The following is an 18460-nucleotide window of genomic DNA, read 5'->3' as shown; positions in this document are numbered from 1 at the left end:
GTTAACATTAATAATAACAATGATAATAAAGTAATTAGCAGCTAACATTTATTGGTACTAGGTTCACCTGCAAGGGAAGAAAATCTTTGTACCTAAATAGCTTGTACTCAGATGGAAAAATACGCTTTTGCAGATCATTTTAATAATGAAAGAAACTCATGCTATGCAAATAACAAATCCAAGTTCCCAAATTATTTGATCCTTATCTATTTCGTTTCCCTTGTGCCCCAAGCAAGGAACTAAGTCCTGCTGACCCTTAATTCTTTCAAAGTTATTTAACTCCTACTATTTACTAGGCACTATAAAAATCCTGAAGTTTTGATGATATAAAAAGTATAAAAGAGGCCAGGCGTGGTGGCTCAAGCCTGTAATCCCAGCACTTTGGGAGGCCGAGACGGGTGGATCACAAGGTCAGGAGATCGAGACCATCCTGGCTAACCCGGTGAAACCCCATCTCTACTAAAAAATACAAAAAACTAGCGGGGCGAGGTGGCAGGTGCCTGTAGTCCCAGCTACTCAGGAGGCTGAGGCAGGAGAATGGCGTAAACCCGGGCCACTGCAATCCAGCCCGGGCGACAGAGCAAGACTCCGTCTCAAAAAAAAAAAAAAAAAAAAAAAAAAGTATAAAAGAATGCCATCGATTCTGGGGCTTTGAGAACCTCTCGCAGATACACAGACAAGGAGTTATACAGTGTGACGAATAATAGACGAGAGTGGTAACTCCTGGGAAACAAATGATAGCCATGTGGGAGAAGAAATGGAAAAAAGGAGAAATGGAAGAATCTCTGCTTTAAAATATTTGCTGATGTTCATTTTGGGAAGGTTATCTTCTTTGTAGCTTAGTTTTGTCATCCCATTAAAAGGTCCATTTGAATGAGTGCTTGCTTTTAAAATAGTGAATTGAACAAAACATTTTATTTATTATTATTATTATTATTATTATTACTATTACTATTATTGTTATTTGAGACAGAATCTCACTCTGTTACCCAGACTGGAGTGCAGTGGCAAGATCTCAGCTCACTGCAGCCTTTGCCTCCCAGGTTCAAGCAATTCTTGTGCCTCAGTGAGAATCTGGGACTACAGGCGCACGCCACCACACCCAGCTAATTTTTGTATTTTTAGAGCCACTGCACCTGGCCATGAACAAAACATTTTAAAAGACTCCTTTTTAGAATTACCTTCTGAGCAATACCAGTCATAGAAGAAAATTTTCTATTATCACTTTTTTTTTTCTTTTTTTTTTTTTGAGATGGAGTCTCACTCTATCACCCCAGCTGGAGTGCAGTGGTGCCATCTCAGCTCACTGCACCATCTGCCTCCTGGGTTCAAGTGATCCTCCTGCCTTAGCCGCCCGAGCAGCTGGGACTACAGGCAACGTGCCACCACACCTGGATAATTTTTATTTTTAGTAGAGATGGGGTTTCACCATGTTGGTCTGACCGGTCTTGAACTCCTGACCTCAGGTGATCCACCCGCCTTGACCTCCCAAAGTGCTGCATTACAGGCATGAGCCACCATGCCTGGCCTATTATCTCTTCTTAAGTAGAAGTAATAATAGTGTATTAATACAAGCCTGAGTCACTAGCTAGTGACCTTGGGCAGCTGACCTACCTCTCTAAGGTTTGGTTTCAAAATCAAGGGTCCTACAGTTACTGTATGTATTAAATGAAATAGCATACATTAATCACTCAGCACATTGTCTGGTACACAGTGAATGATATATGCTATTTCACCTAGCTACCATGCTGCCAACATGAAGTGCTCTAAGTAAGTTTAGTTGGATAAGTGTAATTAGTTGCTTAAGTTGAATCTTCATAAGTAGGTGACTGGCTATTTTAAAAATCAATATAGTAAAGCCTGTATGGGTGTTCAGTGTGTGGAATAGTTCAGTTGAGGAAGATATCAACGTAGTTTTGAGAAATTAGAAAACAGTTCATGAAGGAAGGATATGAACTAAGCCCTATATTGAGGAAGAGAAAAGGATTCGAAAATAAGAATTAAATGATCATGGGATGAAAGTGATAATGATTATGTGGTATTCGGGGAGTATTCAGTAGTCTATGAAAGTAGGGCTATTAAAGGGCTAAGTTAGAACAAGGTTATGAGAAGCCTTGAGGGTCATGAGAATTAGTGAGAAATTCTTAAAGATTTTTGAGGAGGGTGTCATGAAAAGCAGTTTCAGGAATATATGTTTAGGCCGTGATATGTAGGGTGAGGAGGCAGGGAGACTCATTACACTACTTCCATAGCTCAGGTATAATGAAAGGATGATGACAGCAGTGAGGACAGAAAGGAAATGATTAATAATCCAAACAATGATGAGGTACTTATTTAGTACTTCTCAGTTCTAAATGTCCCAACTGCACTTCCTTACTTAATCCTCATAACAACTCTATGAAATAGGTACTGTTAGCTGGGTAGAGGGTAAACTATCAAAGGTGACTGAGAAGGAAGAATTCGAGAGAGAAAGAAAAATAAGGAGAGCATGATGTCCTGTAAATCAAGGAAAAGGGAAGTGGTGGTTATGTCAAATCCTGCTGAGAGAATTGGAGGTACATCTGTCAACACTGACAGTATTGGTGACACTAACAAGAATGAATTTGATGGTGTCTTTGGGTGTGAAAGTGAGGTCAGAGTAGGCTGAACAGAGAATGGAAGATGAGGATGTGGGAAGAGTGAACCTAGACAACTGCTGAAGAGTTTGGCCTTGATGGGGAGATAAGAAAGAGAGGTCACTAAAGAGCAATGTGGGACCCATGCATCATTACCCTGATGCATGGTTTCTTAAAGCATGACATCCACCTATTACGTTTAGGTTTCTCTTCTGGACAGACGTCCCTTTAAAATGGAAACTGCTGGCTGGGCGCGGTGGCTCAAGCCTGTAATCCCAGCACTTTGGGAGGCCGAGACGGGCGGATCACGAGGTCAGGAGATCGAGACCATCCTGGCTAACACGGTGAAACCCCGTCTCTACTAAAAAATACAAAAAACTAGCCGGGCGACGAGGCGGGCGCCTGTAGTCCCAACTACTCGGGAGGCTGAGACAGGAGAATGGCGTGAACCCGGGAGGCGGAGCTTGCAGTGAGCTGAGAGCCGGCCACTGCACTCCAGCCTTGGTGGCAGAGCAAGACTCCGTCTCAAAAAAAAAAATAAAAATAAAAATAAAAAAATAAAAAAATAAAAAAAATAAAATGGAAACTGCCACATCTTTGTATTCCCAACACCTCGCCAAGTGACCAAAAAAACAATGGTCCTTGTTTATACTTAGACCTCTTAATACTCAAATCTATCATAACCACTTAGCAGAACCCTAACCATCATGAAGCCAGCCATTTCTTTTGATCATGCCTGCACCCAGGAAGTCAGGAGTTGCTGGCAAAAAGTTAACAACACAGATTAATTCCACAGTAAATCCATAATCCTAAACCATACCCCTCACTTTTCTGTCTGCTCATTCTCTCCTTTTTATAACTTCTCCACTCTCCCAGAAACTCTGATCCCTCTCCCACTCTTTACTCTCAAGAGAAGATCTAGCCTCCTGGATAACAGAAGCCTTCAAGCTGAAACTCTAACCTGCCTACCTCTACATGTAACCTCTAGTTCTACCCTCCTATTATGGTGAGGAAGGCACCTGTCCCTTTCAAGGCCCATCTCTCTAAGGATGCCCTAGATCCCATCTACCCTGCCTTTTCTAGAAACTGACCTTGTCTGCTTCCCACTCCCTCCTACAGAATCTTCACCTTCTCTAAAGGACCCTTACTATCAACATTTAAACATGTCCAGCTCTCGCCCATCTTGGGCAAGGAAGAAAAGAAGGCAGGACAGAGGAATGGAGGGACAGGGGAATGGAAAGAAATAACAGAAAGTCAGCCTGGCATGGTGGCTCATGCCTATAATTGCAGCACTCTGGGAGGCTGAGGCAGGCGGATTACTTGAGGTCAGGAGTTTGAGATCAGTCTGGCCAACATGGTGAAACCCCGTCTCTACTAAAAATATAAAAATTAGGCCGGGCGCGGTGGCTCAAGCCTGTAATCCCAGCACTTTGGGAGGCCGAGACGGGTGGACCACAAGGTCAGGAGATCGAAACCATCCTGGCTAACATGGTGAAATCCCGTGTCTACTAAAAAATATGAAAAACTAGCCGGGCGAGGTGGCGGGTGCCTGTAGTCCCAGCTACTCGGGAGGCTGAGGCAGGAGAATGGCGTGAACCCGGGAGGCGGAGCTTGCAGTGAGCCGATATCATGCCACTGCACTCCAGCCTGGGCGACAGAGCAAGACTCTGTCTCAAAAAAAATAAAAAATAAAAAATAAAAATTAGCCAGGTGTGGTGGTGGACACCTATAGTCCCAGCTACTCGGGAGGCTGAGGCTGGAGAATCGCTTGAACCCGGGAGGTGGAGGTTGCAGTGAGCTGAAATTGTGCCATGCATTCCAGCTTAGCTGACAGAGCAAGCCTCTGTCTAAAAAAAAGACAGAGAGAGAGAGAAATGAAAGAAAGTCTCTGAGTCCCACATTGCTCTTTAGTGACCTGTCTTTCTTATCTCCCCATCAAGGTCAAACTCTTCAGCAGTTGTCTAGGTTCACACTTACCACATCCTCATCTTCCAATCCCTGTTTGTTCAACCCACTCTGATCTCACTTTCATACCCAAGGACTCCATCAAATTCACTCTTGCTAGTGTCACCAATACTGCCAGTGTTGACAGATGTACCTCCAATTCTCTCAGCAGGATTTGACAAAAATAACCACCTCTTCCCTTTTCCTTGATTTGCAGGACATCGTGTTCTCCTCATTCTTCTTTATCTCTCCAGTTCTTCCTTCTCAGTCACCTTTGAGAGTTTACCCTTTACTTAATCTTAAATTCTTAGTGTTCCTACTCATTCTTCAGGTATGTTCACCCAAGTCATAATTTCAAATGCCATTTTTATGCCGACACTTCCAAAGGCGTTATCTCCAGTCCAGTCCTCTAGATGTCTATATTCAACCTCATAGGCAATATCTCCACTTAGAAAGCTCATAAATACCTCAAAATCAACAAATTCAAAACTGAGTTAATGATCTTCCCCCACTAAACAGACTCCTCCTGCCAGCTCAGTAAATGACAACCCTATTCACTAAGCTGCTCTTATTAAAACCCTGGAAATCATCACTACCTTTTCCTTACTCCCCACTTTCAATTAACCTCCAAGCCTGTAATTTCTGCCTCCTAAGTATCTCTGAAATCTACCCATTTCTCCCCGTGATGATGGCCCCCACATAGTCCAGCCACTACTGTCTCTCATACCACTGTAATAGTCTAATTCATCTTCCCACATATCTTCTTCCCCTACCCTCCCCAGCCCCAACCCCCTCCATTTTCTGTCACACAGCAAAGTACAAATCTGATTATGTCACTCCACAGAATTAAACCTTTCAATAACATCATACTGCTTTAAAATCAAAGTCTAAAATCCTTAACATATCCTACAAGGCCCACATGACCTGCCGCCTGTCTACTTCTTTAGGCTCAGACCACGGGTCTCCTTCTTGCTCACTGTGCTGTGTTCTAGACCTCAAATACACCACAAACTCCTTTCCATCTCAGTCTTCATGCCTGCTATTTCTTTACATGTATACCTTCCCTCCCCTGCCCCATGTCCTCTCAAATTGTAGGTGTCTGCTTTAATCACTGACCATTCTACCTACCCCCCAGTCATACTCTAGATCAGCACTCTTGTCATATGCATTGGTAGCATCTGAGTTTTTTAATCAGCAACACTTATTACACATGAATTAAATAATTATTTGTATAAGGAGATGCTTAATGTCTGTCTTCAGACTATAAGCTCTGCTCATTCACGCTATATCCCTAGCAGCTACCACAACCTATACATAATAGGTACTCAATAATATTTTCTTGAATGAATGCAGAAGAAATATTACATTTTCTGATCTCTAATGAAAGGCATAGATTATTATACTATGTTCTGGTTTTCTCCCTATAGTCCTAAGAATTTGTTAGTTAATAATCTATAGTAAAAGTATATTGAATACTCACCAAATACATAACCCAAATGATTAGCACTTCACAAAGATATACAGATACATAGATAGAGATAGATAGGTAGATGGATGGATCTATAAATCTAAATTTTAAACACTATCTAAATTTTAAACAAACCAAGTAGAATAGGACAGAGCCTACCAATTCAGAAACTGAGGGGGCAAAAGCATCCTCAGGACCATTCTGATAATGCTGAATCACAATGAAACTATGTCCCTATCAGTTTAAACTAAAAGGAGCAAGTATGACTCTAAGGAAGAAGGAATCCCTCAGTTCTATCATTCAGGTTTCAGAAATCACACTGTATTTTTTACCTTGAGATAACAAAACTATATGCAATCCCTGTCCCAGAAATTCTAAAAGGAAGTGACAAGAACCTAGGATTCTTATCAGGGAATTTTATTATAGTTAATTATATTGCTGTACCACATAAATAGCTTACTAGTTTCTGGCTTTGATTCTTTTTTTCTCCTTGTTATACTCCTCTCCTCTCTCAATCAATCAATGTCCATTCACACTAAAGAAGGGTAGAAAGAATGCCTTGAGATTCAGCTTGTAGGTTTCCTCTGATGAATCAGCCTTGCTCTGTTCCCTCATTTTTTTTTTTTTTCTTTTTTTGAGACGGAGTCTCACTCTGTCACCTAGGGTGGAGTGCAGGGGTGCAAACTTGGTTCACTGAAACCTCAGCCTCCCAGGTTCAAGTGATTCTCCCACCTCAGCCTCCTGAGTAGCTGGGATTATAGGCACACACCACTACTCCTGGTTAATTTTTTGTATTTTTAGTAGAGACGGGGTTTTGCCATGTTGGCCAGGCTGGTCTCGAACTCCTGGCCTCAAGTGATCCACCTGCCTTGGCTTCCCAAAGTGCTGGGATTACAGGCATAAGCCACTGCACTTGGCCCTGTTCCCTCCTTTAACTTGGCATTCCTTTCACTCTTTTGCTCTAAATTGCTGTGGTACAATTTATAACACTCACTGATATTTTCCTATTTCCCCATATAAGGTACTTTATTTCCCCTAACTATACCAATAGTTTGAGGGCTGAATCTTACCCTTCTTTTCCTTCTTATCCTTTTACCAGCCCAGTATTCAAGAATCGTAGGTGCTTGCTAAAAACTAATTTAAGGGAAAGACTGAGTCTGAGTCAAACAAAATACATTACACTGGATAGGCCGGGCGTGATGGCTCATGCCTGTAATCCCAGCACTTTGGGAGATAGAGATGGGTGGATCGCCTGAGGTCAGGAGTTCGAGACCAGCCTGGCCAACATAGTGAAACCCTGTCTCTACTAAAAATACAAAAATTAGCGAGGTGTGGTGGCAGGCGCCTGTAATCCCAGCTACTTGAGAGGCTGAGGCAGGAGAATGGCTTGAACCCAGGAGGCGAACGTTGCAGTGAGCTGAGATCATGCCATTGCACTCCAGCCTGGGTAACAAGAGGGAAACTCTGTCTCAAGAAAAAAAGGCTGGGTGCGGTGGCTCACGCCTGTAATCCCAGCACTTTGGGAGGCCAAGGCGGGCAGATCACAAGGTCAGAAGATCGAGACCATCCTAGCTAACACGGTGAAACCTCGTCTCTACTAAAAATATAAAAAATCAGCCGGGTGTGATAGTGGGCACCTGTAGTCCCAGCTACTCAGGAGGCTGAGGCAGGAGAATGGCATGAACCTGGGAGGTGGAGCTTGCAGTGAGCAGAGATTGCGCCACTGCACTCCAGCCTGGGCAACAGAGTGAGACTCTGTCCCCCCCAAAAAAAAACATTACACTGGATAAATAAACCTCCCCAAAAGACAATTAATTCCTTCAAGTTCACTCATGACACATTTTTCCATAGGTTTTTGTTTCGTTTTTTTGCGATGGAGTCTCACTCTGTCCCCTAGGCTGGAGAGTGGTGGCACTATCTTGGCTCACTGTAACCTCCTCCTCCCGGGTTCAAGCAATTCTCCTGCCTCAGCCTCCTGAGTAGCTGGGCACCACCACGTCCAGTTAATTTTTATTTTTATTTTTTTATTTTTAGTAGAGACAGTGTTTCACCATGTTGGCCAGGCTGGTCTCGAACTCCTGGCCTCAGGTGATTTGCCTGCCTCAACCTCCCAAAGCACTGGGATTACAGGCATGAGCCACCATGCCTGGTCTCATAAATTCATTATTATACATGATGGTTCAACTCCCAAACCAGTCCGTATAGCCTTTTAAATCTATAAAGTACCTCACAACTACTTCAAAAGTAGAAGTCATGCTTTTGAGCTAAAGAATCATATACAGCTCTACTCGGGAAAGAAGGGGAGCTGAGACCAAGGCCTAGGATGAGTTGGAGAGAAAATACAAAAAAAGTTTCCCTGCCTCTTTTCACCTATTTATCTACTTCCTTTCACATCAGGGTGAGTTGAGCTGGGTACCCAGGTTGCTGGTAGAATCTGAGGGAGAGGAAGGGGGTTTCTACAACTCCCCCACTGGGAAGCCTCCTCTGGGTAGTGGGGAATTCATATAGAAATTCATATGCAGATTGGGTGATGCCTATAATACTGCACACTAGAGTTTGAGGTGCTACTTTTAGCCTCTTTTTAATTCCACAGTACCTACACATACGAGAAAAGCTTTGCTGCCTCCAAAGACCCACACTTTGCATCATGATCCCTGGCCATTCCACCCGCAATAGCACTTGTCCTTTAGAGGAAATGGAACCCTAACACAACTCATCTTAACGGCTCAACACTGAATATGATGCTATATCATATTCTGCTGCAGTTGATAGGGACATGTCTTGGGTACTATGTTTTAAAGTGATAGTAAGATATATATTCCTTGCTATACCCAACGCAAGTGTGCCTGGAAAATACTGCATGTAAGCCTGAATTTATTTACCTTGAAAATATGTCCTTGGCCAGATGTGGTGGCTCACACCTGTAATCCCAAATCTTTGGGAGGCCGAGGTGGGTGGATTATTTGAGGCCAGGAGTTCGAGACCAGCCTGGCCAACATGGTGAAACCTGTCTCTACTAAAAATAAAAAACATAGCCAGGTGTGGTGGTGCACACCTGTAGTTCCAGCTACTCGGGAAGCTGAGGCAGGAGAATCACTTGAACCCAGAAGGCAGAGACTGCAGTGAGCCGAGATGACACCACCGCACTCTAGCCTGGGCAACAGAGCGAGACCTTGTCTCAAAAAAAAAAAGAAAAAACAAACAAAAACACATGCTCTTTACAGAAAGGTTGACTACAGAATTTATCTAATGCAAATAAATTCCCCATCTATGTAAAATGACAGATTTTTATTTTTATTTATTTATTTATTTATTTATTTATTTATTTATTTTGAGATAGAGTCTCACTCTGTTGCCCAGGCTAGAGTGCAGGGGCGCAGTCTCGGCCCACTGCAACCTTGGCATCCCAGGGTCAAGTGATCTTTCTGCCTCAGCTTCCAGAGCAGCTGGGACTACAGGCATATGCCACCACACCCGGATAATTTTTGTGTTTTTAGTAGAGACAGGGGTTTCACCATGTTGGTCAGGTTAGTCTCAAACTCCTGACCTCAGGCGATCCTCCACCTCAGCCTCCCAAAGTGCTGGGATTACAGGCATGAGCCACCACACACAGCCATGACAGATTTATTTTAAATAATAACAGGCTGACTTAAAGCAGGATACAACTAGATACAAATTTATATTTAGTGCAACTACAAACAAGTTTAGACAAGTTTAAATTTATGAAATGATTCCAACCACATTTTCATGAGACTACTTGCTGTCCCCTTAATACAAGAGGAACTTTCTCATTCTCCAATCCCAATGTTATTCCTCATGTTTTTCCTTTACCAAACATATCCGGCCCACACCTCGTGACTCCCACCAACCCTGACACTCTAATATTTTCCTAAACTTTATAAAGTACTTAAGAGCAGGAATTGTGTCTGTTTTTCTTTTTTAAATTAAGGCCCTCACAGCAGGTACCACACAACTAGAAACACCCTCAAGGTACCAAGAATGAAGTGCAGTCTTACAATTTCTTAAAATTTTATCTCCCATTTACTTAGAGGTATTACTATGTGTCAGTTTTCTAATTTGTTGTTGTTTTTGTTGTTGTTGATGTTGTTTGAGACGGAGTCTCGCTCTGTCGCCCAGGCTGGAGAGCAGTGGCGCGATCTCGGCTCACTGCAAGCTCCGCCTCCCAGATTCACGCCATTCTCCTGCCTCAGCCTCCAGAGTAGCTGGGACTACAGGCGCCTGTCACAACGTGAGGCTAATTTTTTGTATTTTTTAGTAAAGACGGGGTTTCACTGTGTTAGCCAGGATGGTCTTGATCTCCTGACCTCGTGATCCACCCGCCTTGGCCTCCCAAAGTGCTGGGATTACAGGCGTGAGCCACTGCGCCCGGCCTATCCCCATTTTACAGATTAGTAAACAGGGACAGAGAATGTAAGTAACTTGCCCAGAGTATACTGCTAATAAGCAGAATGGAACTGGACTCCTGGCCGCTAGCTCCAGACTGTCTATATCACAAAGATGAAGTCACAGGCAATATCTCTTTTAATTCTTCCAACAGCCGCATTAGGCAGCTGTTCTTTCCACTTTATAGAGGAGGAAATTAAGGTTCTGAGAACACAATTAATCCAAGGTTACATAGTTAGAAGGTGGTGGACATGGAACATTTCCGGCTACAAAGCTCAAATTCCCAACCACTACCAGTGTCTCCACCCCATCTGTTTCAGAAAAGGATCCTTCCCGGGAACTCCTGGAGAAGATGAGGAGAAGCTATGGTGGATTGGGCGGAGGAAGAGGAAGAGGGTTGAGGCATCAGGACCCCCAAGAAAACCAATCACACCTATATGAACAAAAGCTGTCCAACAGCATTCATTGAAGCAAAAACCCAAACCCCAAGCCCCATAATGCCACCCCCTTTTCCTAATGTCCCAACTCCACAAAGTCCAACCCCTTTTTCTTACTGTTGGGGAAACTGAGGCCCCCAGCATTGACCATCATTACATCCTCCTCCTTTCCCAACTCTCCCGCGCCACAGTGCGGGACGTGGTCCTGTACCCACCCCCACGGCTCGGCTGATGTTGTCCATCTTGCTGACGACCTGTTGGAAGAGGGGGTAGCAGGTCTGACAGAGGCGCACGGGCCGGGCGCTGCGCACCAGACACCCTGTCAGCTCTGCGCTGCTGTTGGCAAAGTCCAGCAGGAGCTCCCGGCACTCGGGATCCAGATCCGGCAGGTCCGGGGGCAGCGACAGAGGCCCCAGCCTTCCACCCTGCAGCAGGGACAGGGACAAGTCCTCCACCTCCAACAACTGCTGCTCCGACAGGAGGTCGTGGAAGACCCGGTGCGGACTGCTGCCGAAGGGGAGCGCGCCCAGGGCCAGCCCCGACCACAGCAGCAGCCCCAGCGGCAGCCACGGCGGCAACGAACACCTCCGCCGCGCAGCTGTCGGGCCCGGCTCCATCACGGGGCTCACACACCCCAAGGCGCCCACCACCACCCCTCCGCCCCCAACCGGCACCGCAGACAGCCGCCGCTTCCGGTTTCCGCAAGCGCAGGCCGAGAGCCGGGTCACGAGGAGGGCGCGTCACGGCCCCGCCCCTTGCGCGCGACGCCCCGCCCCATTGGCTGCCGGCTGTCTCCCGTACGCAGGCCTGCGCGCGTGCGGGACGCGCCCACCCTGCGGCTGCGCGCTCCCCAGCTGGCGTTAGACGCGGTGCGGGCCGGAGCGGAGCACTGAGGGCTGCCGAGCCCAGGCTCGCCAGCCGGTGACTACGAGCGCCCACCGCTTTGGACAATTGCATCTCGGGGGTCGTGACCCTTGAACGCCCACCTCTCTGGGAGTTCCGGGCGTCCTACAAGTTTCTTACCTCGCTGGACGGACGACGGCCTCCGCTGTGGAAATGACCGTCGGCTGCGTTCGCAGAGAAAGCCCGCTGGCCGGTGCCTCGGCAGATTTTCTGCGTGGTGTTCCTTAGCGTAGTTTTTTCCTCATCCCATTTGGAGAGAGTAATAATGCCGGTTGGTTATTACAGGTGGTGGAGCCTAGCGGTTTCCGAGCTTTTTGTTTTTTAAAAAGCTCTCAACTGTCTGCCTCAGCGTTGTCAGATGGAACTCTCTGGGATGAGGGAAATATTCTACATCTGCGTTATTAAGGCAGCCACTGGACACATTTATGGTGTTGAGCCGGCTGAGGAACTGAATTTTAAATTTTATTTAATTTAGGGCCGGACGGGGTGGCTCACGCCTGTAATCCCAGCACTTTGAGGCCGAGGTAGGCAGAGCGCTTGAAGCCAGGAGTTGGAGGCGAAACCCCGTCTCTACTAAAAATACAAAAATCCGCCGTTGGGCGTGGTGGCGCAAGCCTGTAGTCCTAGGTTGAGCGGGGAGGATGGCTTGAGCCAGGAGGTCGAGGCTGCAGTGAGCCAAGATCGCGCCACTGCTCTCCAGCCTTCGCGACAGGGTGAGACCCCCATCTCAAAAATAAGTAAGTATTTAACTTAAATTTAAGTAGCCACATCTGTGTAGTGGCGACTGTACTTGACGCAAGTCTGGTCCGACAGTGGCCAAGAAGCAGGTTTGCTTGGAACTGAAGGGGTACCAGGGACGCAGCGCGTTCAGTGCTAAAACCCAGGAAATCCTGAACAAACTACTCAACTTCAAACTCCTATCCAGTTTCTGACATGCCCGAGGCAATAGCAGGGGACACTCGAAAAAACGTCCTGATACCATTGCCAGTCTGTAAAAAGAATTTAAGCTCATAATCTGAAAAACAGTTATCTGACAAGTATCTGACCAACCAGGTTGGTAGAAAATTACTTCCGGGCTTTGTGTCATCCTGCTTTTCAGGGTTGTAATTTTTGCCTTGTAAATTGCAGAGCTGCTGCACTAAATTCTACTTACCTTAGAGTCCTAATTTATGTTTCTGACGGTTCTTCCAAAACTTTGTTGTTGTCGTTGTTGTGTATTTGGTTTGGTTTAGAGACATAGTCTCGCTAGACTGCCCAGGAAGGACTCGAACTCCTAGGCTCAAGGGATCCTCAGGAGGCTGCCTCGGCCTGCCAGACAACTGGACTACAGGCACAGGCTGCTTTGCCTAGCTTGGGGGTTCTTACAGTTGTTTTTTACCCCGCCTGTTTAGTTGTTGTTTTATGTGCCTAAATTTGCTTTGGATAGCTAAATTTTGTTTCATTTTTGTTTATAAGAAACTGAATAGTAGGAAATTTGATTTGTATACCAATAAATGTATTTCCAAAAGAGAAAATAAGTTGTCTTAAGTTTTGCAAAAGTCATCACGTAACTCTTAGGTCTTTCTGCGTATTAGAATTATTTTTCTTTTAAATTCTTTAAAGCACCATTCTGTGTTGTAAGTGAATGTGTAAATTGTTAACTTCTATGGAAATCAATGTGCAGAATCAACAACACGTGCTCTTTGATGCACGTGCTCTTTGATGCAGCAAGTTCACAACCTTGTCATAGACACTTATTCATTGCAATATTGTTTGTAATGGTAAAAAGGATGGCTTCAAAAAGCATGTTAAGGGGCTGGGCACGGTAACTCATGCCTATAATCCCCGCACTTTGGGAGACCGAGGCAGGCAGATCACCTGAGGTCAGGAGTTCGAGACCAGCCTGGCCAACATGGTGAAACCCCATCTCTTCTGAAAATACAAAAATTAGCCAGGTGTGGTGGCAGGTGCCCGTAATCCCAGCTGCTCAGGAGGCTGAGGCAGGAGAATCTCTTGAACCTGGGAGGCAGAGGTTGCAGTGAGCCAAGATCATGCCACTGTGCTCCAGACTGGGTGACAGAGCGAGACTCCGTCTCAAAAAAAAAAAAAAAAAAATGTTAAGGAAATTACAGACACTTTCCCTCTTCCTTTGCTTTCCATTCCTGGAACAATTCAATCTTAAAGGTCAAGTAGAGCAAGAAGGCATCTGTGCTTGGTAGGGATGGGGTGTCAGAGACCCAGAGAGAGGTGTCAGAGCACAGGTAAGATGAAGAGGACAGTGGTGTGAGGTAGGGTGGCAGCATCAGCCTGATGCAGAGTATTGGGTTCTGAGTAGATAAGAAGGGTCTCCATGCAGAGGATTGGCAGCGGTGACTGGGAGGTTGCTTGCATTCAGAAGGATTGATGGAATCAGTAAATATATTAAGAATAATTGGAGTCCAGTTTCAGACTGTCAGAGAAGAAAGTTACAAATATGAAAAGAGAGAAATGAACTCTAATGTTGGATTAAAATTCGAAATATCAGTGCAAATTCATAGCTTAAAATACATAGTCATCCATTGATACCAGCTGGGGAATGGTTTCAAGACCCCCCCCACAGATGCCGAAATCTTCAGATCCTCAAGTCCTTTACATAAAATGCCATAGTATTTGCATATAACCTACACATTTCCTTCTGTATACTCTTTTTCTTACATTCTGTTAAAGCATCTTCTTTATACTTTTAAATCATATCTAGATTACTTACAGTACCTAATACCATATACATGCTTTGTAAATAGTGGTTATACTATGTTTGGTTTTTTAATTTATATTATTTTTTATTGTTACTTTTTTTCTACTAGGAGATAATACTTTTTTAAAAATTATGGTAAAATATAACATAAAAGTTACCATTTTTAATGTACTTTCAGTGGCATGTTACTTTTTATTGTGGTTTTATTTTTGAATTATTTTTCTCTTTTTTTGTAGAGATGGGGTCTTCCTGTGTTGCCCAGACTAGTCTCAGACTCCTGGGCTCAAGTGATCCTCCCACTTCAGCCTCCCAAAGTCCAGGAATTAGCAGTATGAGCCCCTGTACCCAGCCCTCAAATATTTTAGACCTGCAGTTGGTCAAATCCAAGGATGCAGAACCCATGGATACAGAGGGCCAACTATATATAGTATGGAAATAAATATAGATGTAAATATATATGTATATATATTTTTATGTGTATGTACATATATGAATATATGCTGTATGTATACATATATGTGTGTGTGTGTATTTCCTCTGGCTTTGTCCACTTAGCACTTAGTAGCAAAGGTACCCTAGTGATAATGAGCATGCATAATGCCCAGATCTTGGATTCTAAGTATCATTCTCCACTAAAAGGAACCAAAGATCCTTGGAGGAATGGCTGATTCAGAAAAAGCACAAATTGAGACTGGATCATCTTGTGCCAGAAAGTAAGGAAGTGCTCAAAGAATAATGTTGGAAACATGTCAAGGGCATACAGAAACCATCTTAAATAGACTCCCACTGGTCAAATCTGAGTCAATCTCAGCATCGAAATAATGGTTAACAAATTATAACCCATTACATAAAACCACAAGCTTACAGGGATCAATTTAAGTAATAGATTGATAAGTACATTTATTTTCATAGATTCTCCCTACCAGATACTTATTAATTACAAATGGGGAAAAAGGAGTAAATTTACAGTGGAAAAGCTTGTCCAGTCCTATGTTAATTAAACGATCAACATGAACATCATCATAATGGAACATACAGAAATTGTATGCACCTGATAGGCTGCAATTAGAAGAATACAGTGTCAGTTCTGTTATATTCCTGCCAAAGATGCATAATCTGATTCTAATCGTGAGGGAGGTGTCAGACAAACCAAATTAAAGTTCATTACGTAAAATATCTCGACTATAATCTTCAAAAGTGTTACAGCTACAAAAGTCAAGGAAAGATTAAGGAACTGCACCTGACAGGACATTACTGGGACAACTAGCAAAATTCAAATAGTGTCTGAGAATTAGATGGTAGTTATGTATATTGCTGATGAGATTAACTAATGATTATGAGAGAAGATTATATTTATCATAATACAATAGCCCCATAGTGTAAGAATAAGAAGAATAAAAATAAGGAAAGGTCTTGTCTTAAATGTAAACCTAATTAAAAAAAAAAAAAAAGTAATGCTATTGCCTAAATTCAGGTCCTTTGCATCTCTTGCCTGCGATATTGTAACAGCAAAAACTAGCAATCAAAGGGAAACGTCTGGAAACCAGAAAAGAGGAAGAGAAATTGACCTGCGATGCCACCTCACATTCCTCTTGTAAATTCAAAATGTTAATCAAGACTCTGTGAGACTTTCAAAAAATTTGTTTTCATGGGAAATGGTTAAGAAAAATTACCTCAAATTTGGAAATAAAGTAATAATCAGCATACTGGGGCATATTTTCTTATTCTTTTTTTGTCTTTTTCAGATTGCATTAATTTGAAAACCTTGTCTTTGAGCTCTGAAGTTCTTTCTTCTGCTTGTTTGATTCTATTGCTGAGACTTTGCCGAGCATTTTGTGTTTCTGTAAGTGCATCCATTGTTTCCTGAAGTTTTGATTCAGGAATTTGATTGTTTTTTATTTATGCTATCTATTTCACTGATGATTTCTCCCCTCATTTCTTGTATCATTTTTTATTTCCTTAAATTGGACTTTGCTTTTCTCTGGTGCCTCCTTGATTTTAGCTTAATAACTGACCTTCTGAATTCTTTTTCAGGTAAATCAGGGATTTCTTCTTGGTTTGGATCCTTTGCTGGTGAGCTAGTGTGATTTTTTTATGGATGTTGAAGAACCTTGTTTTATCATATTACCAGAATTGTTTTTCTGGTTCCTTCTCAGTTGGGTAGGCTGTGCCAGAGGAAAGGTCTAGGGCTCAAGGCTGCTGTTCAAATTCTTTTGTCCCATGGGGTATTCCCTTAATGAAGTACTCTCTCCCTTTTCCTAGGGATGTGGCTTCCTGAGCACTGAGCTGTTGTGATTGTTATTTCTCTTCTGGATGTAGCCACCCAGCAGGTCTACCAGGCTCTGGGCTGGTACTGGGGATTGTCTGCACTGGGTTCTGTGATGTGAACAGTCTGCACGTGTCTCAGCTGTGGATACGTGCACGTGCCTCACCTGCTCTGGAGGAGGTGGCAGGGGGGTGAAATGAACTCTGTGAGGGTCCTTAGTTTTTGGTTGTTTAATGCACTATTTTTGTGCTGATTGGCCTCCTGCCAGGAGGCAGGTGGCACTTTGAAGAGAGCATCAGCTGTGGTAGTATAGGGAGGATCAGGTGGTGGGCAGAGCCCTAGAACTCAGAGGAGTATATGCCCTTTGTCTTCAGCTACCAGGGTGGGTAGGAAAGGAGACCATCAGGTTGGGGCAGGGTTAGGCCTGTCTGAGCTTAGACTCTCCTTGGGTGGGTCTTGCTGTGGCTGCTGTGGGGAATGGGGATGTGGTTCCCAGGTCAATGGAGTTATGTTCCCAGTAGGTTTATGGCTGCCTTTGCTATGTCATGCAGTTAGTCAAAGAAGTGGGAGAGAGCTGGCAGTCACAGGCCTTACCCAGCTCCCAGGCAACCCAGAAGGCTGGTCTCACTCCCATTGTGCACCCCCCAACAGCACCAAGTCAATTTCCAGTCAGTGGGAGAGCAGGGCTGAAAGCTTGCCCCAGGCTACCAGCCTCCCACTGTGAAAGCCAGCTGGGTTTTTGTTCCTCCCAGTCTGCGAAGTCTGCACACCAGATTCATGCCAGGAGACTTCACATTCAGTTGAAATTGTTACAAAGTTCAGCTAGAGGTTTCCTTCTCCCTGTGGTCTTTTCCCTGGCAGCCCTCCTCAAGGAACCCTGTGAGACAAGGCAGAAATGGCTACCCGGGGACCCAGAGAGCCCACAGGGCTTTTCCTGCTGCTTCCTTTACCCCTGTATTTTGCTCGGCTCTCTAAATTGACTCAGCTCCAGATAAGGTCAGAATATTCTCCTGTAATCCAGACCTTCAGGTTCCCTAGTGAAGGTATGTGTTCAGGGGTGGACAGTTCTCTTTTCCCACTTCCACAGCTTGGGCACTGTCATGCACATCCATGTGAAGAGACCACCAAACAGGCTTTGTGTGAGCAATAAAGCTTTTTAATCACCTGGGTGCAGGCAGGGAGATAAGGGTGGGGCCGTTTTATAGGATTTGGGTAGGTAAAGGAAAATTACAGTCAAAGGGGGGTTGTTCTCTGGCGGGCAAGGAGTAGGGGGTCACAGGTACTCAGTGGGAGAGCTTTTTGAGCCAGGATGAGCCAGGAAAAGGACTTTCACAGGGTAATGTCATCACTTAAGGCAAGGACCGGCCATTTTCACTTCTTTTGTGGTGGAATGTCATCAGTTAAGGCAGGGCAGGAAATTTTCACTTCTTTTGTGATTGTTCAGTTACTTCAGGCCATCTGGGCGTATACGTGCAAGTCACAGGGGATGCGATGGCTTGGGCTCAGAGGCCTGACAGGCGCTCACAGTATTTAGGGTGTCTACAGGGTCCGGCAGGAGTCATCCACTTTCTTCAGACGGTCTGTGGGTTTTCTGAGCTTTCCTGGCTTATTCCTGCAGTCGTTCTGGAGCAAAAGTTTACAGTGCAAGTCTCCACACACTGCTCTGTCTGTCTGTGTGGGAGCTGCAATCTAGTCCTGCCTCCCATCCAC

At 44.4% G+C, this 18460-nt stretch overlaps 1 protein-coding gene across 1 annotated transcript in view; it reads right to left on the bottom strand.

The window, feature by feature from the left end:
- The window catches only part of OSTM1 (osteoclastogenesis associated transmembrane protein 1), a 34788-nt gene extending 23198 nt beyond the window's left edge, over nucleotides 1–11590 (bottom strand). The window contains exon 1 of the mRNA XM_010382490.2: nucleotides 11084–11590. Coding sequence (XP_010380792.1) covers nucleotides 11084–11485 — 402 coding nt within the window. The 5' untranslated portion in view covers nucleotides 11486–11590. The remainder of the gene's footprint in view (nucleotides 1–11083) is intronic.
- Nucleotides 11591–18460: the final 6870 nt, after the last annotated feature.

Source organism: Rhinopithecus roxellana, chromosome 4 (assembly GCF_007565055.1).
Source record: "Rhinopithecus roxellana isolate Shanxi Qingling chromosome 4, ASM756505v1, whole genome shotgun sequence".
In the NCBI taxonomy this organism is placed as follows: Eukaryota; Metazoa; Chordata; class Mammalia; order Primates; family Cercopithecidae; genus Rhinopithecus; species Rhinopithecus roxellana.
The sequence above is the reverse complement of the archived record's forward strand: the minus strand, read 5'-3'. Positions and strand labels throughout refer to the sequence as shown.